Source organism: Geotrypetes seraphini, chromosome 8, assembly GCF_902459505.1.
Source record: "Geotrypetes seraphini chromosome 8, aGeoSer1.1, whole genome shotgun sequence".
NCBI lineage: Eukaryota > Metazoa > Chordata > Amphibia > Gymnophiona > Dermophiidae > Geotrypetes > Geotrypetes seraphini.
In genome coordinates this window covers 14,892,561-14,915,018 of record NC_047091.1, presented here as the reverse complement: position 1 = coordinate 14,915,018, position 22,458 = coordinate 14,892,561, and the positions used below count along the sequence as shown (strand labels likewise).

The 22,458-nt window shown below is 38.0% G+C and overlaps 1 protein-coding gene across 15 annotated transcripts in view; it reads left to right on the top strand.

Moving 5' to 3' along the window:
- The window catches only part of EYA3 (EYA transcriptional coactivator and phosphatase 3), a 243,135-nt gene that overhangs the window by 71,016 nt on the left and 149,661 nt on the right, over positions 1-22,458 (top strand). For 12 of the 15 annotated variants that reach the window (XR_004540320.1, XM_033954471.1, XM_033954464.1 and 9 more), the window contains one exon: positions 8,896-8,998. Coding sequence is in view for 13 of the 15 variants with exons in the window: in XM_033954464.1 (XP_033810355.1) it covers positions 8,966-8,998 (33 nt within the window). In the remaining 2 variants the exon portion in view is untranslated. Of the gene's footprint in view, positions 1-8,895; positions 8,999-22,458 lie in introns of those variants that run through there. The other 3 variants (XM_033954470.1, XM_033954463.1, XM_033954462.1) reach the window with 1 other exon arrangement.

Genomic DNA, 22,458 nt, shown 5'->3' with positions numbered 1-22,458 from the left:
GAACAAGTATGAAATGAAAAACATTAAATTACCTCCATTGCCCCTTCACTGCTCCCCCCCCCCCCCTATTTCTGTAATCATTGTTAAACTGTGTAGCTAAGGGATGATTTATACAAATGCAATGATCCATGATTGTCTATTGTTGGTTTCCTTTGGATTTAGATTTAATTAATTTTTTCCCCCCGTCCTAGTTCAAAGTTAGATACAATCAGATATGGGAGGCAGGTCGCACTCCCTAGCTTAGAATTCCTTAAATGCATTAGTGTTCCCATTCACCAATACTGTTAACAGAAGGAGTGGCCTAGTGGTTAGAGCTACAATCTCAGCACCTTGAGGTTGTGGGTTCAAATCTCCTGCTGCTCCTTGTGACCCTAGGCAAATCAATCAATTCTCCATTGCCCCAGTATATTAAGTAAATTGTGAGCCCACCAGGACAGATAGGGAAAATGCTTAAGTATCTGATTGTAAACCATTGGATAACCTTGATAGGTTATATATAAATAACTAATACATTTTAAAAATACATAATAAAATACATAAAGTAGGAACCATGGTAACATGCCCATCAAAGGCATTGGGGCACATAAACTTTCTGAAAATGCTTAAGAGTACCAGCTATTATCTTATGAGAGTGTAGATTTTAGTGGTGAGGAAATGTATCACCTGGACACTAAACTGAGATGGACAACTTATTTCTCCTACACCACAGATAGGCCACAAAGTGATGTGATGATAAGTTTGCTGCTATTGACAATGGCCATAGGTAAAAGACTTGCTTCCTGCTTTTGGTTTCTAAATCATGAAACACTGTACCCTGGTGTCATAACTGAGTCATCTAGTCCTAGAAATGTCAGCCTGCAAAACCAGTTTACTGGTCTATATAGTCCTTCTCAAAAGTGGTGAACTTCATGTTTCTCTGCCATCCAGTCATTTATTCTTATAGGAGGTAGATTCGAAGCTTCTGCTAGATCATTAATGCAACTCTGAATTTTAAAACAGAGAATGGGAAACTAATTTTAACAGGTCTAGAGGTGAGAAACTCTGTTTGCCAGGTTGTGGGAGATAAAATGTAGATAACATCTAGATCTATAATGTGCTTAGAGGAAAGTGATGTTTTGCTGGAATGCATAATCTGCTGTGGGCAAGGCCATGATAGCAAAAAAATCTGGTGGTAGGGACTGAAGATGATGTCTGGTCAACTCTGGGACAGGGAAGGAGTGAATATGCTGGGTTTAAAAGGTCCTGGAGGATTTGATATGATACTCCAGTGAATTTCCCTGGATATCGGCTTGTTATAACTTACTATACGAAAGCTTGAGGGGTTTAGGGCAGTCATTCAAATTCGAGGGCAAAGATTTATTCTAGGAAGGATTTAAATAGTAAAACAAATCTCTGATTAGATAAATTTGATGATCTACATATTTTAACAGACCTCTTTTTTTCTTCATCCTGCTCTCAAGATTGAGATTTTTCCTTTTTTTTTCTTTACCACCTCCATTCCTTATTAGAAATGTTGTAGCGTCTGAGAATCCATATTTTCCTTCAGTTTGTATTTAAATAGAACTTTTTTTCTCGTGCTTTTTTTAAACATTTAATTTAATTTTTTTATATCGTAAAAGATTTTCAGTTCTGTAACTAACTCATTTTTGTTCCTTATCAGTGCATTCAAAAAGTTCTTCTAGCATCATCACATTTTCACAGGAGATAGCTGTGCACTAAGTTTCAAATTATTTAAATGTTCAGGTTGGCTTTGCTTAGTTAATATGTTGCTTGTATGTCTTATACATTAAGGGCTTCTTTTACTAAGGTGCACTAGCATTTTTAGCGCATGCAGCAGATTAGTGCGCGCTAATCCCACACTACGCGCTAGAACTAACGCCAGCTCAATGCTAATGCTAGCGTTAGCATCTAGCGTGTGCGGCATTGTAGCGCACGCTATTCCGTGTTTTAATGCCCTAACGCAGCTTAGTAAAAGGAGCCGTAAATGCGTAGGTCTGATGGGTTGCATCTGCTTAATTTTATCCTAAAAATTTGGTGATAGCTATCTTTTTCATGGGTTTTCAATGACATAAGAATGAAGAAATTAAGATTAAGAATGAAAGAAATTAAGATTTAGCAGTTTTGGGGATATTTTGATACTGGGGCATTGTTCTATATTTGGAAGTTTTGCCCCTCACTTTGCTTAAAATTGTAGGGAAACTATCTTTGATAGTTGAGGGGTGGTTTGTAGAATGGTGGGATGTGGAGGGAGGGGAGGGGTTGCCATTCTTCTCTATGCTTCTGATGTTTTGTTCTATGCTGCAGTTATACTGTATACTTGACATTCATTTCATAATACTTCTCTAACGGGTAGATTTGGGGAAAGCGGAGTGGGGGAAGGGGAGATTGGGGCTGGTTGGGGATGTATCAGTGAGGGAGGAGAAAACTCTTGTGATTGTACGTTGTTGGAATTGGGAAGTAGATCATGTTGTATTAACATTTCTGAACATTTGTTATGTATTGGTCTTGGACTGATGGAGTAACACAAATGTATTTTCAAATAATTCTCTATCCTTCATGTCATTTTGATTTCTGTGTCTAAGGTCACTGTCCATTTTTATGAATTTCAGTAATTTTTATTAGTATTTTAAAGAGATCATACATATGCAGTTCTCAAAACAATATAATACATAACATCATAAGTCACAAATTTATAAAAAGTAAGAACAAAACATCAAATTAATAATACCATTAATGCTATTGCAAATACAGCAAAAAAGAACATTATGATTAAACAGGTGCATGGCTGTAAGAATCCAGTGGCTCCCATATTTTATGAAAAATTTTTAAAGCATTAGATCTGCATGACCTTTTCCTAACAGATCCTCTTGGAAATTTCTTAGCAAACTGTATATCTTATATCCTCGCTCAGCAAACTGTATATCTATATTTTTGCTTTTTTAAAGTTTCTGCACTCTGTATTTTCCTCTGACTATTTGCATATTGTAACTCGCTGAACGTCCAGCTCTCTTGATTGTAAACCGCCTAGAAGTCGCAAGATTGTGGCGGTATAGAAGAATAAAGTTATTATTATCTGTTTGACTCGCTAGAGCCCACCCCCCCCCCAATTTTTATTAATTTTATGATTTGCATACAGTGGAGGCAGTGCATGCAAATCTATTTCATGCATATTCACTATGGATATTCTGCAAACTTGACTGGCAAGGGGGTATTCCGGGACCGACTTGAAGAAACACTGTTCTAGGATAAACTGGAGAAGTTTATCCTAGACCACAATGTTGTGAAATCTTGAGTTGGTGTCTGGAGGGGTTGATGGGTTCTTTAGAAGAATATGAGTCTGATTTTGAGGGAGGGTATGTCTTTGTAAGAATATCCTTTTAGGGAATTAATTTGTAACTAATGTATCCCTTAGATGTAGACTATGAATGTTTGTCTTATTGTTAATGTTTACTTTCTGTATATTAGTGATGCCTTTATTTTCTTGAATGTGATTTGGGATATAAATTTCAAAATGATTTATTAAAAATAAAATAGGTCAACAAGCCTTTTGCACGTATATACATGTGCAGCCTCGTCTGGGGTGGATGATTACATGGCTATTTCACGGCACGTGTGCATGACACAATGTCTTCTGAAGGGGGAACAATATAATATTTCAGGGTTGATGGGTGGATTTGATCTACCGTCTGTTTAATCTCAGCTTCTTGTGCAGTAGACAATAGTGTTATGTTACATTGTGACTGATCTGATAAACTGCTGTATCTGAGTTGCTTGCTTAATTAATTTATGCACCTGCAGAGAAACAGCCAATTGAGCGAGGCCCTCTTGGTTTCAAGAATGTTGCAGTCTACCTTACCTTGTATATTTTACATCTAGCCTGTTTTATAAGAGTAGTGTGTGTTCAGTAATGGAGACTTTAATGTGAATTGTAGTATGAGATGATAAAGGATAACTTTACTACAGTCAGAAGCTGTGTTTTGCTCATTTGAAAAACATTTTTGCCCTTCCTTTAGCCTTTATATGCAAGATCAAAAGACTTTTGGCTCTTTAGATTAATCAGTGTGGACCCCTGCTTGCATATTTATGCTTTTATAAAGCCAATGTATGATGTTTGAAAAAGGTTATTGTGGGCCAGGTTTGAGGATTAAACATACTGGCCCTAATAAATTTTAACAATTTTAGCATATCATGCCCTTCAACTGCAAACCGCTAAATATTCCTACTCCCACTTTATACCGAGCCATTGGAATCCGATCCGTTAAAGGACTCCAACTTTAGAAAAGCAATAAAGACATTCATCTTCACCTAACTCCCCAGCCCATGGCCAATAGTTTACAAAGAAATATTTATGTATATCGATGTTTCACATTAGGATAAAAACTTATGTTGTTAAGTCTTGCACTGTAACTGTTAAATTTATCCTGTAAACTGCATTTTATGTATATTGGTATTGGATTGCATTGTATTTATTATGTTTGATATTATTATGTTAGATATACCACCTGTGCATGAGTATGTCAAGTAAGGAAAAAACTTGTATTGAAAAACCTTCACTGGAACTATGACAAATTGTAACTTGTAAACTGTATATTATGTACGTGAACCTGTAACCCGTTCTGAGCTCTTTGGGGAGAACAGAATAGAAAATGAATTATAATAATTACCAAATTCTAGTTTGCCATCAGGTTTTTCCTATGTCCTTCCTGGACAGCAAAGTGTGCTGATACAATTTAATATCAAAGACACATGTCTGATTCGTGTATATTTAGCAACAGCAAAGGTGACCTTTGGTGCTCAGTTGCTTTATTGTATAATAAGAGTCGACTCGGTCGTGTTTCGGCCAAATTGGCCTGCCTAAGGAGTTTGGAGTTTAAGACAACAAAACATGAATGACATGTAAATGGTGTATGCAACATCATTATTGAACGGTATAAAACATTAAAATAAAAACTGAATTATTTTGAATATTAAAGATGGACATTGTTAGTTAAATAAATGAATAATAAATGCAACATTATACATATGTAGACACCACTGACATTTCTCAAAGACATATAAATTGTATTTCGGACCAAACCTTAAGCAAATATTTGTACCAAAAAGCATATATTTGTGCAAAAATATATAAATATATATAAAACATTGGGGTCCTTTGATTAAGGTGTGCTAACCGATTTAGCGCATGCTAAAGATTAGCTCATTCTAAATACTAAGGCATCCATTATACTCTATGGACGCCTTAGCATTTAGTGCACCTTAATAAAAGGACCCCATAGTTACAACAAAAATTATTCAATGTAATGCCTAAAGCCATAAAATCACAAAAGATACCACCTTTATTAAATCCCGTCTATAAAAACTATATGATAAAAAATACAGGATTAAAAACAAACAAAACTATATAATAGAAAGTAAAAGGTTTAAAAATAAGCAGATATGGAACTGCAATATATATTTAAAATCAATTAAAAGAGAAGGTATTTTTAATCAATAACCCTGTGACATACATTGTAAATGTAGTTAGTAAAAGAAATATTTAATGCTAATCAATTGACCGATATTTACATTTTGAAACTTTATTGATTAACCGGCTTTTTAATAAGACATCCGCTTTATCATTGTATCTACAAAACGTTTTATATTATTTGTGTTGCAAATAATCCTGCTTCTTGTGTAATGGTAATATTGAACTAATCTGAATATTCATACCTGAATATTGATTGGTCAATTGATTAGCATTAAATATTTTTTATTGACCACATTTACAACGTATGTCATAGGATTATTGATTAAATAATGCCTTTTAATTGATTTTAAAGATATATATTGCACTTCTATATCTGCTTATTATTAACCCTTTTACTTTCTATTAAAGTGCTCCCCCGGTCATTCGCGATATTTTCCGACCGTGAATGACCGGGCAGGAGAGAGCAGCCGGAGCACCGGCGAGTGAAGGAAATCACTCACGGTATGTTCCGACCGCCTCTTCCTGCACTAAAGTTGGGCCTCGCCAATCAGGAGCTGCTTTGACACGCAGCTCCTGATTGGCGAGGCTCGACTTTAGTGCAGGAAGAGGCAGTCGGAGCATATCGCGAGTGATTTCCTTCACTTGCCGGCGCTCCAGCTGCCCTCTTCTGTCTCCCCTGCTAAAAACTGTATTTGCGGCTTTTCAACATTTGCAGGGGTTCCTGGAACGGAACCCCCATGAATATCGGGGGAGTACTGTATATAGTTTTTTTATTTTTAATTCTGTACTTTTTATCATATAGTCTTTTATGACCAAAGCTTTTATAGATGTGATTTAATAAAGGTGATATCTTTTGTGATTTTATGGCTTTACGCATTATATCAAACCGAGCGTTGACTCGATTTGCGAGCCCCCACCACCGCGAATCGGCATCACCCCCTCCTGCAAATTGGCATGGCCCCCAAACCCTTACCACAATGCAGCACCGGCACGCAACACCAACCCACAGGATGTGCCGGTGTCCAAAAAACCTGTCGCTGCTTCTGCTAGGCCTTGAGCATCTGCACATGCTCAAGGCCTTCTGGCTCCCGCTCTCTCTGAGATTATAATGAGATTCTCAGACACACCGAGAATCTCATTAGAATCTCGGAGAGAGCAGGAGCCAGAAGGCCTTGAGCATGCGCAGATGCTCAAGGCCCAGCAGAAGCAGCGGCAGGCTCTTTGGGCACCGGCACGTCCTGTGGGTTGGTGCTGCGTGCCGGTGCCCCATCGCGGTAAGGGTTTGGGCAGGATGGCGATGCCGGTTCGCGGGGGGGAGGCATGCTGGTTCGTGGGGGGGGGGCTATGCCAGTTAGCGGAGGTGGGGTGGAAGCGTGCTAGTGGCCTCGGGGAGGGGGGGGGGTCTTTTGGGATGTGGAACAAATCAAGCGAGTTTCCCTTACTTTCTTTGTGGAAACTCGTTTTGATACTAGCACTTTGGTTTACGAGCATGCTTCTGGAACGAATTATGCTCGCAAACCAAGGTTCCATTAATATATAGTTTTGAACTTTTTTGTTGCATGCATAATTTTTGTATAAATATGATTTTTAGTACGAATATTTGCTTAAGATTTGGTCTGAAATACAATTTATATGTCTTTGAGAAATGTCAGTGATGATAATGTTGCATTTATTATTCATTTATTTATTTAACTAACAATGTCCAATATTCATAATTCAGTTTTTATATTAATGTTTTACACCATTCAATTATGATGTTGCATACATCATTTACATGTTGTTCATGTTTTGTTATTTTAAACTCCTGAGGCAGGCCAATTTGGCTGAAACACGATCATATCGAGTCTTATTATACAATAAAGCAACTGAGCACCAAAGGTCACCTTCGCTGCTGTTTTTGCTTTCCAAGTTTTGGGAAGGTGGTATCTCCTGTTTCTTTGAGTGGTATGTGTTGAGCATCTTTCTATTAATGATGACATAATTTTGGCATTATTGAGTGTATTACTCTATATTAATATCAGCATATCATGCTTTTATATTTTCAACATTATAAGATTTTTCTTAAGTCTCATACTCTTGCATTCATGTCCTGGAAAGTGCCTTTATTCATTGTTTTATAGTGAGACCAGGCTAACTTCGTGCTGTGTATTCAGAAATAAAATAATTTGGTGTCTGTCTGCCATTTAAAAAGGTATAATGGATTTGATAGCAACAGACAAATGAGAAATTTCTAATTCTTCCCCATACTATAGGAAGCCAGGATGGTGTCAGGTCAAAACCGCGCACTGACAACTGAGCGCAGCGCGGAGACGCGCGCCAAAGAAAATAACTGTTTTTAGGGGCTCCGATGAGGGTGTGTGGGAGGGGGAACCCTCCCACTTTACTTTATACAGATTGCGCCGCGTTGTGGGGGGTTTGGGGGGTTGTAACCCCCCCATTTTACTGAAAACTTCACTGTTTCCCTTAAAACAGGGGAAAAGTTAAGTTTACAGTATAATGAGGGGGGTTACAACCCCCCAAACCCCCCACAACGTCTCCGCGATCTGTATTAAGTGAAGTGGGGGGGGGGGCTCCCCAACAAAACCCCCCGTCGGAGCCCCTAAAAACTGTCATTTTCTTTGGTGCGTGCCTCCGTCTTCCGCGGTTTTGTCTATGAACCAGCCAGGACAACTGTGGCATGATACATTTGTGTGACTTTACAGTACTTTGTAGAGAGTCCCTTTTGTAATTTTAAGATATTAATAAAATGTTTCTCTTGGAAGCCATGCTTTGCATTCCAGGCCCAATATGCTTAGACTAAAAGATTTTGTAGCAGGTTCCATGTAATCTAGTTTTAAATGCATTTTATTCTCATACATTGAGAGTTAAGCTGTGTACCTTGGTGGTTGGCGATACAGGGTAATTAAAGTGAGAAAGGAGGGTCATCCCTTGAAATCAGGAGTTATAAACTGGCACTGTGGTTTTACCAAGTATTGTGCTGATGTTTTACCTTCTACTTTAATTTGCTTATAATTTGGTAAATACTGCAAGCTAGAGTAGGTTTTAGATTTTTATCATTGTGCTTAAGGTTTGGTAGCCCAGTCCTGATTGACGGAGGAGCGGCTACCATTTTCAATTAATCTAAGCTAAAAGAAAATGATCATAGAAAATCAGACATTTGCTGAAATTCTGTGGCATGATACTAAAGCAGGTGTTTTACCTGTGCCTTTTGCCATTTTACTGTAATAAAATAAAAAAAATAATAGAACACTGCTTCTCAGAGGTCTTTCTGCTGCTTTACAAACCAGACCATATTAGCATCTTTCCTGATCATTTGAGACACTAGCTTCAACTTTGAGCAGGGAGATTTTTTCTATCTGATCTCTTAAAAAAAAAAAACCAACAAAAAAACCACAAAGCTAACAGTTGTTTTTTTTTCTAATCACTAGCAGGCTTTGAAGACTGCAGCAAGGGGCATACTATTTTTCATCGAAGCATCAAGATAGCCTATTAACAGCCATGGAAGACACACAAGATGTACCTGAGCAGCCGGTAAGTCATTTTTTCCTTAAAATTAAATAAGTAGTGAGCCAATTAATTATTCCAGTATATGATATATACTTAAATCTTTATTGCAGAAAAAAGTGAATTAACATCTCTAGGTTATTTTCCATCCATTAGAATTGTGCTACCAGTGAAGAAGTTTAGTGTAATAGATAACGCCTATAATCTGGTGGATACATAATAAACAAATTTACAAAGTACCTTTAATATATAAGAGAAGGATTACACGGAAGACCTAATATATTTATACCAAATAAAGTAGGAGCTAATAGGTAAGGATAGTTGCAGTCTTTTATTCTAAAGGGATTAATCTGTATTGTAGATGGGTGTTTTTTATTTTTTTAAAGAGCAAATTGTAACGAATACTATAGTGTTCCACATTCAGTACTATAGAATAAAGAATTTGACATCAAGGTAAGTTAAAACTGTAAAAAAAAATTAAATTAAATAAACCACTGGCTCCAGAAGATGCAATATCAATATATTAAAGATTTGATAGCATGGTTTAGAGATTGTTTTAGAAATATATTCCTTTCCATGTAATCATACAATGTACAGTCTCTTATTATACCTTTTATTCAGCTTTAATCTGGGATTCATCACTCCTCATTTCAGTACTGCTACCCAGCTCTCTTCAGGAAGCTGTTATGGGTAATCTTTACAATTCATTTACTAAACCGCAAATAAAATAATTCTCTTAGTAGTGCGCAATTAAAATAATAAAGGAAAGGAAATGGAAGAAGAAACCCAGGGATATCTAATTTACAATAATGCATTATATATAACTATAAAATGTATAGAACAATGTAATATATAAGTAATTAATAGAGTAAATTAAGGTATGTACAGTAGGAAAAAAGGCAGTGAAAAGAATAACAACACTGTGAAGGAGGAGTTGGATGCAATGGGGAGAGTAGGGCAAATTTCTTGAAATAACATGTTGAGTGGGTGGTGAGGGGCAAACTAATATGTCAAGTTAGTTCCGGAGGAAACGCTTGTGAAAAATAGTAGGCCTTGAACCATAGGAGGGACAGGTCTTTCTGCAGATCAATCCTTTCTGACTGATACTCTTCACAGATTTATTGTACATGAGCTGCACTATCTTCTATAACTAAGCCAAATAAATGTGGCTATAAGTGTACCAGTGTAGCTCATATGATAAACAGTTGCAGTGTCTCTCTTGATTTGGCCACTAGGTGATATCTCTACGAATAAGAGTTCAGAATCTATAATTGGTCAACCTTAGGTGCCAGATCCCAAGGTAGGAATTAAAACCCAGGTCTTTTATTCAAAGAAATGTATGGTCAGTAGGGAGAAAATTTGTTTTTGCGTAGGTAAAATTGCATTAGTTTGCACATGGTTCACTAGTACAGATATCGGATGAATAATTACAAAGTCCTCATGCCTTGGGACTATGCACACATTCCACATAACTGTATCACTTTTCTATACTTTTGCTGCTGTAGAAAGAAACGCATACAGCCTCTTACAAAGCCGCGCTAGCGTCTGCTGCGCGGCAACAGTCCCGAAGCTCTTTAAATCTCTATGGGCTTCAGGGCTGTTAGCGCGGCTTTATAAAAGAGGTCGATAATGTAGGCGTATAGTGGCTGAAGTGTAATTAGGAATAATTTGAATACATAACTTGCTGTACCTGCCTTTTTGGGGATTATACTGTTAAGTATTTTCAATAACATCAAAACTAGGAAGGCTTTTTTTTTTCATCGGTCTTGTAACAAGAACTGATGAACACCGATGACTTAAGACACATTTTCATAATTCTCTAAGCAGTATGCCCTTGAGGATCATTTGAACTGGATTTAGCTAAATTAGGAATGTAGTTATCTTCTTGAATGTAAGAAACACTAGATAAAATTCCTCATGTCTTAATTTCCTAATTAAAATGTAAAGAAGAGCTTTTTTTTTTTTTTAGTTCAATATTTTTTATTGAGTATTATGAAAAATACAAGAAGCAGTCCAAATACAAAATATCTGAACAGAACTATAAATAAAACTTTGTATTTCTATTTTTGTTAGCATTTTTATTCTGATTTATCAATTCTAAAATTTGTCCAAAGTTGCTAACAATAAAGTTTATAAAAATACAATTCATGAATGCAATACAAGTCAAAAATATAAATAAAAGTTAATATAGTAATATTTACTATATTGTCAGAGTGCAGTGCAACAGTATTTTAAAGCTATATTTTTTAGAATACCCATTTGATCATATTTTTACTCATTTCCCTTTTGTCTTATTCCTAGTTTTATCTCTCTTCTCTTCCAATCCAATTTATTATATATATATTTTTTTATTTTTTTATAATTTCAAATAACAAATCAAAATTCACTTGTACAGAAAGTGATTACAGCAAAAGAAAAAATAATACATAATCCAATTTTATGAAGAATAAAATATTACTTAATCACTCAAGTCCACAATAAGATCCATGATGTAACACAAACGGAATAATAAGAAAATATAAACTTAAGATACGTGGAACACAGTTAACTGGTGATCAGGCGTCTAATATATTTAAGCCCTCATTTCTTTTCCCTCTCCAGGGGGGACATAGATAGAAAAGCCGTTAGCTGGTATTGCTCAAAGAAAACATATTTCTGAGAATTATATTGTACTATACGTTTGCAGGGATGGCGAAGATAAAAAGTGCCTCCAAGAGCTAAGACTCCAGGTTTTAATAATAAGAACTCTCTTCTACGCCTCTGTGTGTCTTTTGCCAAATCCGGGAACATTTGTATCTTGAGATCAAAAAACTTTTTCTCTTTATTTTTGAAGAATAATCTCAGAAGCCAATTTTTATCCAATGTAATAGCTAAGGTCACAATCAGTGTTGCAGGTGTTGCGCTTTCTTTATCTGACAATTCAAGTAAAGCAGACACATCAATTGGATCTTGGTTCCTTTCCTGATGAACTTGATTTTTATTCTGCAAGTAATAGACCTGGGTGAAAGGAGGCATTGAATCTTTCGGAACTTCTAATATCTCCAACAAATAGCGTTTTAACATTTCTCTTGGAGTAACTTAAGATTCGGGGAAAGTTAATCAATCTAAGGTTATTATTCCTAGAGAAATTTTCAAATGTCTCTATCTTCCTTCTTAAATTAACATTATCCTTAATTAGAGTCTCTTGAAGTAATTTGAAAGACTTAAGTTGATCTTTAATATTCTTAATATCTAATTTTGATTCACCTAGGTCTTGTTTTATCTGGAGAACTTCTTTGTCCTGAGATTTTATTTTCGCCTCAGTTTGAAAATAATTAGCGTTCACTGTTCTGACCAAATTGGCAGTCAGATCCCACAGAGCTTCCAAAGTCACTTCTTGGGGCTTTTTTCAATATTAAAAGTCTGCAAATCTGGTAATAAAGGGTTAGGCTCACCAACCAAAGGTTTCTCTCCTCCACGTTCCTCATGGGTCGGTACTGAGTCCAATGTTGTAACATCCTCGTGGGCATTCAGGGTTTGCTGCACAATCGAAGATCCTGAGTCGTTGTTTATCTCGCTGTCCCCAGGAACCTGGGGGGGAAACCACATGCCGACTTCCGACTGCCTCTCCACCCCCGGGGAGCTAGCGACACGGGGATTGGGAGGAGGAGCTCTCACGTTGGGGCTCAACAAGATCTCATGCGCCCGAAATGATGCCTCCATTCCGTCTCCCGGAAGCGTCTCAGGCAGTGGCAACGCCGACATTCCCATGGTGCCCTGCATCCTTCTCAGCAGGTCTTCAATATTGCCAGAGGAGACCACTCTAAATTACTCTTAAGCTCCAAATCTTCAGAAAACAGCTTCTAAGTCTAAATGCTTGAATTTTCTTTAAATTAACATGCATAATATTCAGACTTTTTGATGGTTCTCCTGAGTACTTGCTTGGTTTATTCTTGTTTCCTTTCTATTCTAGAATTTTTGTAGAGCTGAAGATGCACACTTTCTGCTTTTCTTTGTCATTAGGATCCAGTCCACTGCCTTATCCCATCATTCAAATTAAACTTTATAACTAATATCAAGCACTAATTGAGCTGCTGTACCCTGAATTGGTGAGCCCAGAAGAGCTGACATGTCCACTATACGCCTCAAGAATCTCTGAATTTTAGGACAGTTTCAAAAAGCATGACCAAATGTATTGTCCCTTTGTCATCTTTTAATGCATATAGGGGTTTGAATACCACCACTATAAAACAATTGTTTCTGGGTGAAATAGCCTCGTAACAAAATCTAGTAGTAGCTTTCACTCAGACAGGCACTCTGTGTCAGGTGTTAGAGTGCTGATGTTGGCAGATATATCCCAGTTCTCCAGGTTAATATTCAAATCTACCTCCCAGTCCTGATGACTCTTATTCAACTCTGTACGTGGTAACAATTTGTTTAATGCTTTGTGCAAACTAGAAACAGTTAAGAACTCTTCTCCTTCTTTTGTGTAAAAAAAAAAAAAGTTCTCTAAGCTTTGCACCCATATGTCTGCAAAGTTGTACTCTGTCTAGGGCGGTCACATAATGTTTAGCCTGACAGTAAGCGAACCTATTCCCCATCTATCCCCCTACCAGATTCCTGTTGTTGTCTTGAGTGTTTATTAGGATTTTATACACCACCTCAAGTAAATCACTCTCTTCATCTAGTATATATTCTAAGCATATTATACCTGCCTCTTTCCATTCCTGAAAAATTCTGATCTCCTTCCCTGGTTCAAACTGCATGTTGCCTCTTATGGTAAATCAAAACAAAAAAAGTGCACAAAATCTCGTATCAATGAACAAACTTAACTTGAAATAGCCACCATTCTTATCGCATAAAGTTCTTCAGAATGCCACACGATTTTAGCGTATGGTAGCTGTCCTCATAAGAACCTTTGTGTTATGCGTTTTTTTTATTCAATATATTATTTTATAGTTTTCTTTATAAGTTATAAAGTGCTTGTGCTTAATACTATAATGATAGCAAAAGTAGCTTTTACTTATCTTTTTCTTAATAAACTGGGTCTGGCTCAATCCCCACCGACGCGTTTCATTATTTCATCAGGGTCGGGGAAGGAGAACGCTGTAAAGAGCAAACATTATGTTAGTTTGAAATTTTAAGGTTTAAAGTTTAAGAACCCAGCAATATTGAAATTTTAAAATCGCCACAATGCTTACCAGAGCAGTATACTATCTTAGCTGAATGCTAAATCCATGGTTTATGAGCCGGAAGTAAAAACACACCGGCAAAATGGAAGCTAATAAACAAAACTCATGGGTCATGTGACTCAAAACTGACCAATGCTCACCACCCCCGCAGCCCTTTAACTCGTATACCACAGACATTTAATGGTAAAGTCATATGCTCGCTGTGAGCCAATCACTAGTTAAGTTTAAGCCATGGGGATACATGGTGTTGAGCTTAAACATCCATCGCAATTCCTTGATGTTCAAATTGTGTTCATAGTTTCCTCCCTCCCACCCAACATGAACCGCATCAATAATGCACCATTTTAAATCCGTGATTTTATGTTTCATTAGAGACCAATGACGGACCAAAGGAGCAGTCTCAACTCCGGTATTGACACGTGACTTGTGTTCATTAAGTCGAATATGCATGGGCCGGCTGGTACGACCTATATAAATTTTTGGACAAGGGCAAACGATCATGTAGATCACATGATCAGTTTTACAGTTAGTTCTCGTTTTAGCAGTATAAACCTGGCCAGTATGGGGATGAGACCAAGTTTCCCCTGTCAATGCATACTCGCACCATTGACATTGTTCACATCTGTAGTGACCATTAATTGTAAAAGGTACACTTCGTTTATGTTTATAATGACCAATAAGATTCCCCCAAATTTTTTGCTCTTTTGAACGCAAAAGTGGGCGGGCCATAATCCTTCCCCATGATCAATCTAATGATGTGCCAATGTTTAAGAACAATATTCTTGATGTCATAAGCCAGGTGGGAGAATTGTTGAACACATACCAACAGGTTATCATCGTCAGGATTTTGTTTATATTGCAAGAGTAGATGTCTATGCGCATATTTAGCACGCGTATAAGCTCGTCGTATTACATGCTTAGGGTATCCACGTTGTTGAAACCGTTTCTTCAATACCCGGGCTTGGATCTTATATTCAGTAGTGGAATGGCACAGCCTCCTCAACCGTAAGAATTGACTGTGAGGCAGACTGTTCTTGAGTTGATGAGGGTGAAAGCTGTGGTAGCGGAGCAGACTATTGCGGTCAGTGGGTTTGCGAAAAATTGTTGTTAGTAATGCCCCCTGAGATTTAAAGATAACCATGTCTAAAAATGGTATCTCCTGATGGTTGATGGTAGCGGAGAATTGAATATTAGGATCTAAATGATTTAACCATTCAAGAAAGGAATTGAAAGTATGAACATCAGATTTCCAGATGCAAAAAATGTCATCTAGATAGCGTCTCCAAACTGTAATATTCTGAAACCAAGAGGAGGTGTAGATGTATTGTTCCTCCAATTGGGCCATATACAATGTTGCAACAGAGGGAGCCATGGATGCCCCCATGGCTATCCCATGGATTTGTAGATAGAACTCCCCATTGCACCAAAAATAATTCTTGGTAAGCACCAATGTTGCTAATTCCATCAAGAAAGCTGAAGAGATTCGCTGACAAAAAGTTTGGTTAACAAATATTTGTTGGAGCAAATTTAATGCACCTGAAATAGGGATCATAGTATATAAAGCTTTGATGTCTAGCGTTATCAAGAGCCCGTCAATTTGAGATTGCGGAATGGAATTCAGAATATTAATCATGTGAGTGCTATCCTTGACATGAGACCTAATATTCAAAATCTCTTTTTGTAAAAATAAATCCAAAAATTTGGAAAGGGGTTCAAGCACAGAGTGAGTCATCGAGACGATGGGACGCCCAGGAGGTTGAGAAATGGATTTATGAATTTTCAGTAGAAACCTTATTCGTGGAGTGTTGTGAAATGGAGGACAAAGAAAAGCAGCTTCTTTAGTTGTAATCATCTTTTTCTTTAAAGCATGAGAGACAATACCAGATATATAAATTTTTAATTCAACCACAGGGTCATTCAATAATTTTTTGTAGAACTGTTTATCATCTACATGTTTGGATACCTCTGCTAGGTAGTCCGTACAAGATTGTAGTACGATGGCGCCGCCCTTATCGGCACGGGAGATTACAATGTCCTGATTACTACGTAAATCTCTCAAAGCAAGCCGTTGCCATTTAGTGAGGTTGTCTGAAGGAGAAATGGAATTTTCTTCTAATACCTCAACATCATGGAGCACTAAATCCATCCAGGTTGTTAAGTTTGGGTGGAGAGGAAGGGGTGGGTGCCATCCAGATTTGCGTGCTATCAAGGAAGAATCAGTAGTAAGTTCTTTGTCCAAAAAATAATGCTGAGTGTGGAGTTTACGCAGGAATTTATAAAGAGCCAAACGGGTCTCAAAAGGGTCATACCGTTTAACTGGAACAAAACCTAGACCCAGTTCTAATAATGACAGGGAATCAGGAGTAATTGTAGTCCCGGTTATATTAATTACGGTTGAAAGTTCTTCTAGGACCTGGTCTGAGGACCCTGGTATCCCTGAGGATGAAATATTACCCTTTTTCCTCGATTGCCGCGATATTTTTGACGGCCCCGATTTCCTTGTGGGTAATAGTTTTTTGGACCCGAATTAGATCCAGAGCTATCACTTCCCGAGATGGAGGAGGAAGATCCCTGGTCGTCAGGAAAAGGCTGTTGAGGTCGAGATCCATTAGTTGATTTAAACATCCATAGGTAGACTTTATTGGTTGAATAGTCTCTTTCGTCACGCTTATATTTTTTTATCTTGGTTTGTTTAATTTTATTTTTATATGTTTCATGGGAAATCCGTTGATCCTCTTCTTGTTTTATGAACTCTGTTTCAGAGATGCCAGAACTTCTGATGTTCATTAACATCTGATTAATGTTCTCTTTAAGCTCAGTTTCTAATTTGGTTGTGTGCTCTATGATCAGTAACATGAGATCCATGCTGCATTTGTTCAAGATCGCACACCATTTGTTCACAAATTCACAGTCATATGCAGTCATATGCAGTTTATTAAGAAAAAGATAAGTAAAAGCTACTTTTGCTATCATTATAGTATTAAGCACAAGCACTTTATAACTTATAAAGAAAACTATAAAATAATATATTGAATAAAAAAAACGCATAACACAAAGGTTCTTATGAGGACAGCTACCATACGCTAAAATCGTGTGGCATTCTGAAGAACTTTATGCGATAAGAATGGTGGCTATTTCAAGTTAAGTTTGCCTCTTATGGTAAGCAGATCAGTAACATCAGGTTCCCCACCTATCACCTTAATTATCCACTGCTAAGTCTTCCGCAACAGCCAAAGGAGGAGGCTATTTCTTAGATGCTGCAGAGTCTGATCCTTCTTGCATGGAGATGTGAATAAATATGATATGGTGCATAACACTTGTTCTGTTACATCTGTGCAGGAGTCCGTATGTTAGGTATTCAGTCCATTCCCTTGAACCAGGTTTTACAGAAGTGTGCTGAAAGTTGTGAGTGGCACTCTTCTCAAAACACTGTTCATGGGAATGCATTGAATATCTAACGTACGGACTCCTGAGAAGATTAACAGAAAAAAGATTCTCCAGAGGCAAGCAGGGGAAATGCAGCCACCCTTGCTGGTGAAGTCCTTTGACTGAGCCTACAAGCCGGTGCTCTCCCCAGATTCAGTAGAAATTTTTTTTTTCCCTGCTCCTTACTGTCAGTTTTTTTCTTTGACCGGGTTCCTCACAGGGTCAAAGCTCTCCCCTCTCCTTGCCATTTCAAAAAAAAAAAAAGTAAGCTAATTTTTCATAGCGATAGAAACACTTTTTTGTTAGTTCTTTAAAAAACAAAACAGAACCAAAATGACAGGACAAACAAATTGGTATTTTTTTACCCCCCTCATCAACAAACTTTTTCCGCAACTATTAATCTTGTTGTCTCTAGGACTGCAAAAGCTGTTTTCCTCAGGAACAGCGACTCCTCCATGACGGCACTTCCCACTGATAGCGCAGGAACATATCCATAGCTGTATTCTTCGTTGCCGCTCCTCCTCCTCAGGGCCCAACACAGGTTCCACCAGGGAGGGAAGAGTTCTTATTGTCGGGCATTTTTTAATGCCACTCCTCCCCCTCAGGGCCCAAGACAGGTGCCGCTGGGGGAGAGAAGTGTTGTTGTTTTGGGTTTTTTTTTAACATTTCTGGTGATTTCTTCGTTGCCACTCCTCCCCCTCAGGGCCTAAGATAGGTACCGCCAGGAGAGAGAAGTGTTTCATTACGGCTCTTTTATTTGTCGCCGCTCCTCCCCCTCAGGATAGGTATCGCTGGGGGAGAGAAGCGTGTTAACTAAAGCTGTTTTTTCTTGACTTATCACCCTCCTCCTCAGGGCCCAAGACAGGTACCGCTAGGGGAGAGAAAAGTTTACTGCAGCAATTTTTTTTTTTTTTCTCTTTGTTTGTTGCGCTGCCCTCCCCTCAAGGCACAAGACAAGTACCGCGAGGGAAGTGCTTCACTGCTGCAGCTGTTAGTCTAACAATAGCATCCACAGCCAGTACTATAAGGAGTAGCCAGTTGGGGAGGCATACAACACACCTTCCCTACAGGTTTCCATATAGTCACAGCCCACCAGTACTTTAAAAAACCAAATCCAGACAAGACAAGGAGGCCTCCTGCAAGCTCTGCTATTGCCTCGCAGCCTCCCCTGCCCACACATAAAATGCTGCAGGTAACCTTTTTATCTTTTCAAATGGCTAAACACTCAGTTACTATAGCCACAAACTTCTATGCATGCTATGCTTGATTTTTATTTCTCACTGTTATATAATTGTCGGGATATTGCTGCACTCTGCATTAATCCTCTCTTTTTTTATCCCACATCTGTAGACGTTCAGCGTCCTTCTCAGGATATCTTGGGTGTAGGGCTCGCTACCACCAGATCAACCTGAATGATATTCTTTTCTATATTTCGCTAGATGATTTCCATGCTTCTCGTCTCACTCCAGACTGCTGTTCCGGCACACAAAAGAAGGTTTTTCATTCAATCCTCAAAATCTCACCAAACTTTACTGGTATTTCTTTCACTTAAGTGCATCAGATCTTCCAAGCTTTACAGCTGGCTCACTAGCAACAGCCTTAATCAGTTTTCTCCTGCTTCTAGATGTCTAGGATAGGCGCCTACACGTGTTTTACAACAGCTGCTGCATAACTCCAAGGTTTCTGGGTTAGCTACTCACAAGTCAAAATTACCAGACAAAGATTTTATTTTCTGACTTCCATCGGACGCAAAGTCTATCAGGGATCCGTGTTCACATTGAAATTCAAAGCCCACCAATTGCAAATTCTCCTTTTTCAACATTCTATTTTGCAGCGCTTAAGCATTCAATCTTCTGCAGATCTCCCAAATCTCTTATTTTTCATACAAACAAATTATGATGCCTAGCACATGGGTTCTGGATCATTGCACCTTACACTGGATCTTCATGACAGATTGACAGATACCTCATCTTTGGGGGTTTGTCTGTCTGGTGTGAAAGTGAAGGCTACGGTCTCCAGATCTTGGAAGATTCCACAGCCATGCGAAAGCTTTTAGTATATCCTCCAGATGATTCCCAGTCTTTTTGACAATCTTCCATTGTTTGGTCGTAGCAAGGAATATACCATCAAAACATTTCCCAACAGTGCCCATCGCCATTCCCACAGATGCTTTTCTAAATTAGTGACATAACTGACAGTTAAGGGGTGGGCTCCCAGAGGCAAGTCATCCTGCGCATGCTCAGTAGTAAAAAAAAATTCTACTGAATCTGGGGAGAGCACCAGCTTGCAGGCTCAGTCAGAGGACTTCACCATCAAGTGTGGCTGTATTCCCCTGCTGTCTATGGAGAATAGAAAATGATACGGGGACAAATTTTTCCCCGTCTCCGCAGGAACTCAATTTCCCCGTCCCCTGTACCTGCCCTTGCCCCATTCCTGTAAACTCACAAGCCTCGAACACTTATGATTTTAAAGTGTTTGAGGCTTGTGCAGATGAGGATGAGGCTTGCAGGAATGGGGCAGGGACAGGAAAGAACTTGTGGGGATGGGACGGGAAAATGAGTTTCTGCATACAGTCCATGCCTCTGTTGGCATCCTGACTTTCTTGCTAACTCTCCCTATTGTCATCGTCGAAGCAAAGGGGTAAAGCTATCAATATCTATGGCCCTCCTAACTGAAATCTTGTGTCACTGCTTGCATGTCCCTTCTTTTTCTCAATGTGGCCACTGCCAAGTCTTGATATATGTCTATTCATATTGCATTCCATCTATATTCACTCATTTTCCTTGCTGTGTGAAAGATTTCTTCTTTAACTTGGAAGCTAGTTAAGATCACAGTGTCACATGGAAAGTTATTTGCTGGATGCCCCAGGGCCTGATGTGCCCTTTCCTTGCAGATTTCAGACAAAGACTCTTCTGTGCCACGTGCCTGCCTCAAAATGTTGCCACAAATATCACTGGATATTTGTTTCACATCTTTGAAGGCATCATCTTCCGGTACTCCTCAGATATTTAAATTGCACTATTGGGTGCGATTTTCAGTGTCTTTCAGTTTCTCCCATAACTCAGCTTCTCTTTTACGCAACACCCCCAACTACTGCTGTGCATCTATCAAGTCCTCCATTAGTCCCTCCATGCAGTCGTTCCACTTCATCCTGGCGACAAGTGAGCTCTATCATTTCTTGTTTTTAAGTCTGCTACTACATGTTTTATATCTTGCCGCATAGATTGTATCCATACTTGAGCTATATGGACTACAACCATTTTTTATATAACCATTTCACCCCTGAAGATTAGAGTGCCACATTCTGAAACCACTTTAATTCTTCTGTTGGATTAGAGGGGCAAGCAGGATTTCGCACATTTCACAATGGGAACATGTTACAGTTTCCCATTGTTTACATACAGTCCAATAAATTTCCAGTTAACAAAAGTTGGAAGCCTATGAGAAGCTTATAGGAGCACAAGGGGTCATGGCAAATTCCTTGATAGTACTAATTGAAAATGTTTTATTTCATTTTGTTTCTATTTAGGCAATTTGGCGAGTGGGATGGGGAAATTTTTCAGGAAAACTTTTTAATTATTAGAATTTTTTAAGGTTATCTAAGCGGTTTTACAATCAGGTACTCAAGCATTTTCCCTTTTTAAAATGTTCCAGTTTGGTAATCTTAGGAGCATTGGTGCTGTATGAGTCCAGTTAACCAAGTAGCAAGGATAAGCAGGATTGAGCTCTAATTATCGGTATGCTGAGAGATGCATCTTGAATGGTTCAGCAAAATTCACATGCCCAGAACTTGTGGCGATGTTTTTATAAAAAAATGATCTTATCACATTACTCAACTGCCTATTGAATGAAGCCATATTTAATTAACAAAACCCTATAATATAGGAAGTAAAATAGCTTGTGACAGAAGAGTAAGCACTGAGTAAAGCTAGCATTGAACCAGACAAGAAATGCACAAATTTTAGTTGTTTTTAAATATCCTTTTACAGAAAATATCATAATGAGCATCACTGTACCAAATGGTTTATACTGTACAATTTATTAAAGTAAGGTTACAGAATCTGTTTTAAAAGAGAGGCATAAAGTGTATTATTTTGTAAGAACATATGGTGTTTGTGACTTTTAATCCTAGGACATCCAAATAGACTTCTTAATTGAGGGAGAGTTGGTGATCTAGCTGGATCAGTTTTCCAAAGTATGATGTCTTAAGCTCTTAGGTAGAACTAGCAGTGAGACATGTCGAGATGCTGAGATTACTTACCTCATTCTCTCTTCCATAGGTAGTTATTGTTCAGTTCCTGATTAAGCTAATTAGCTCTTGCTTCTGTGGGTTATTCTTAACAGTTACTTAATTGTTCTTTCTTTATATCTTGCCACATTTATATGCTAAGGATATAATTTAACACACAGAGGATAATGATATTTTCACAGATAACATTTCAATGCTCCCTTTTTATCCTACTCTGTTTACTCACCTTTTACACATGTATAACTTATCCCATCCCTACAGGTAATCTATGTTTCATGGAAAATTAATTTAATTCAGTAAGAAAAAAGTTCACATTTTCTTGCTTTACAAAGCATATATCAAATTTGATTAAGAGCAAAGGCTCTAAAGTTCTAACTCTCTTATACTGTTGACGAAGGTACAGTTTGCTTTTTTTCTCCCCTTCCTAGGGTATCTAAGAATTTCAGAGTGATTTATGCTGAAACAAGTGGCATTAGCGCCTAAGAGCTAATTAACGTAATTATAGGGTACCATATATACTTGAATATAAACAGAGGTAATATTTTTCCCCCAAAAAGGAGGAAAAAAGGTTGACTCAAATATAAACCTGGGAGGGGGGTTATATTGAAGTGCCCTGCTAGGCTCTTCACCCTGTCCCCCCT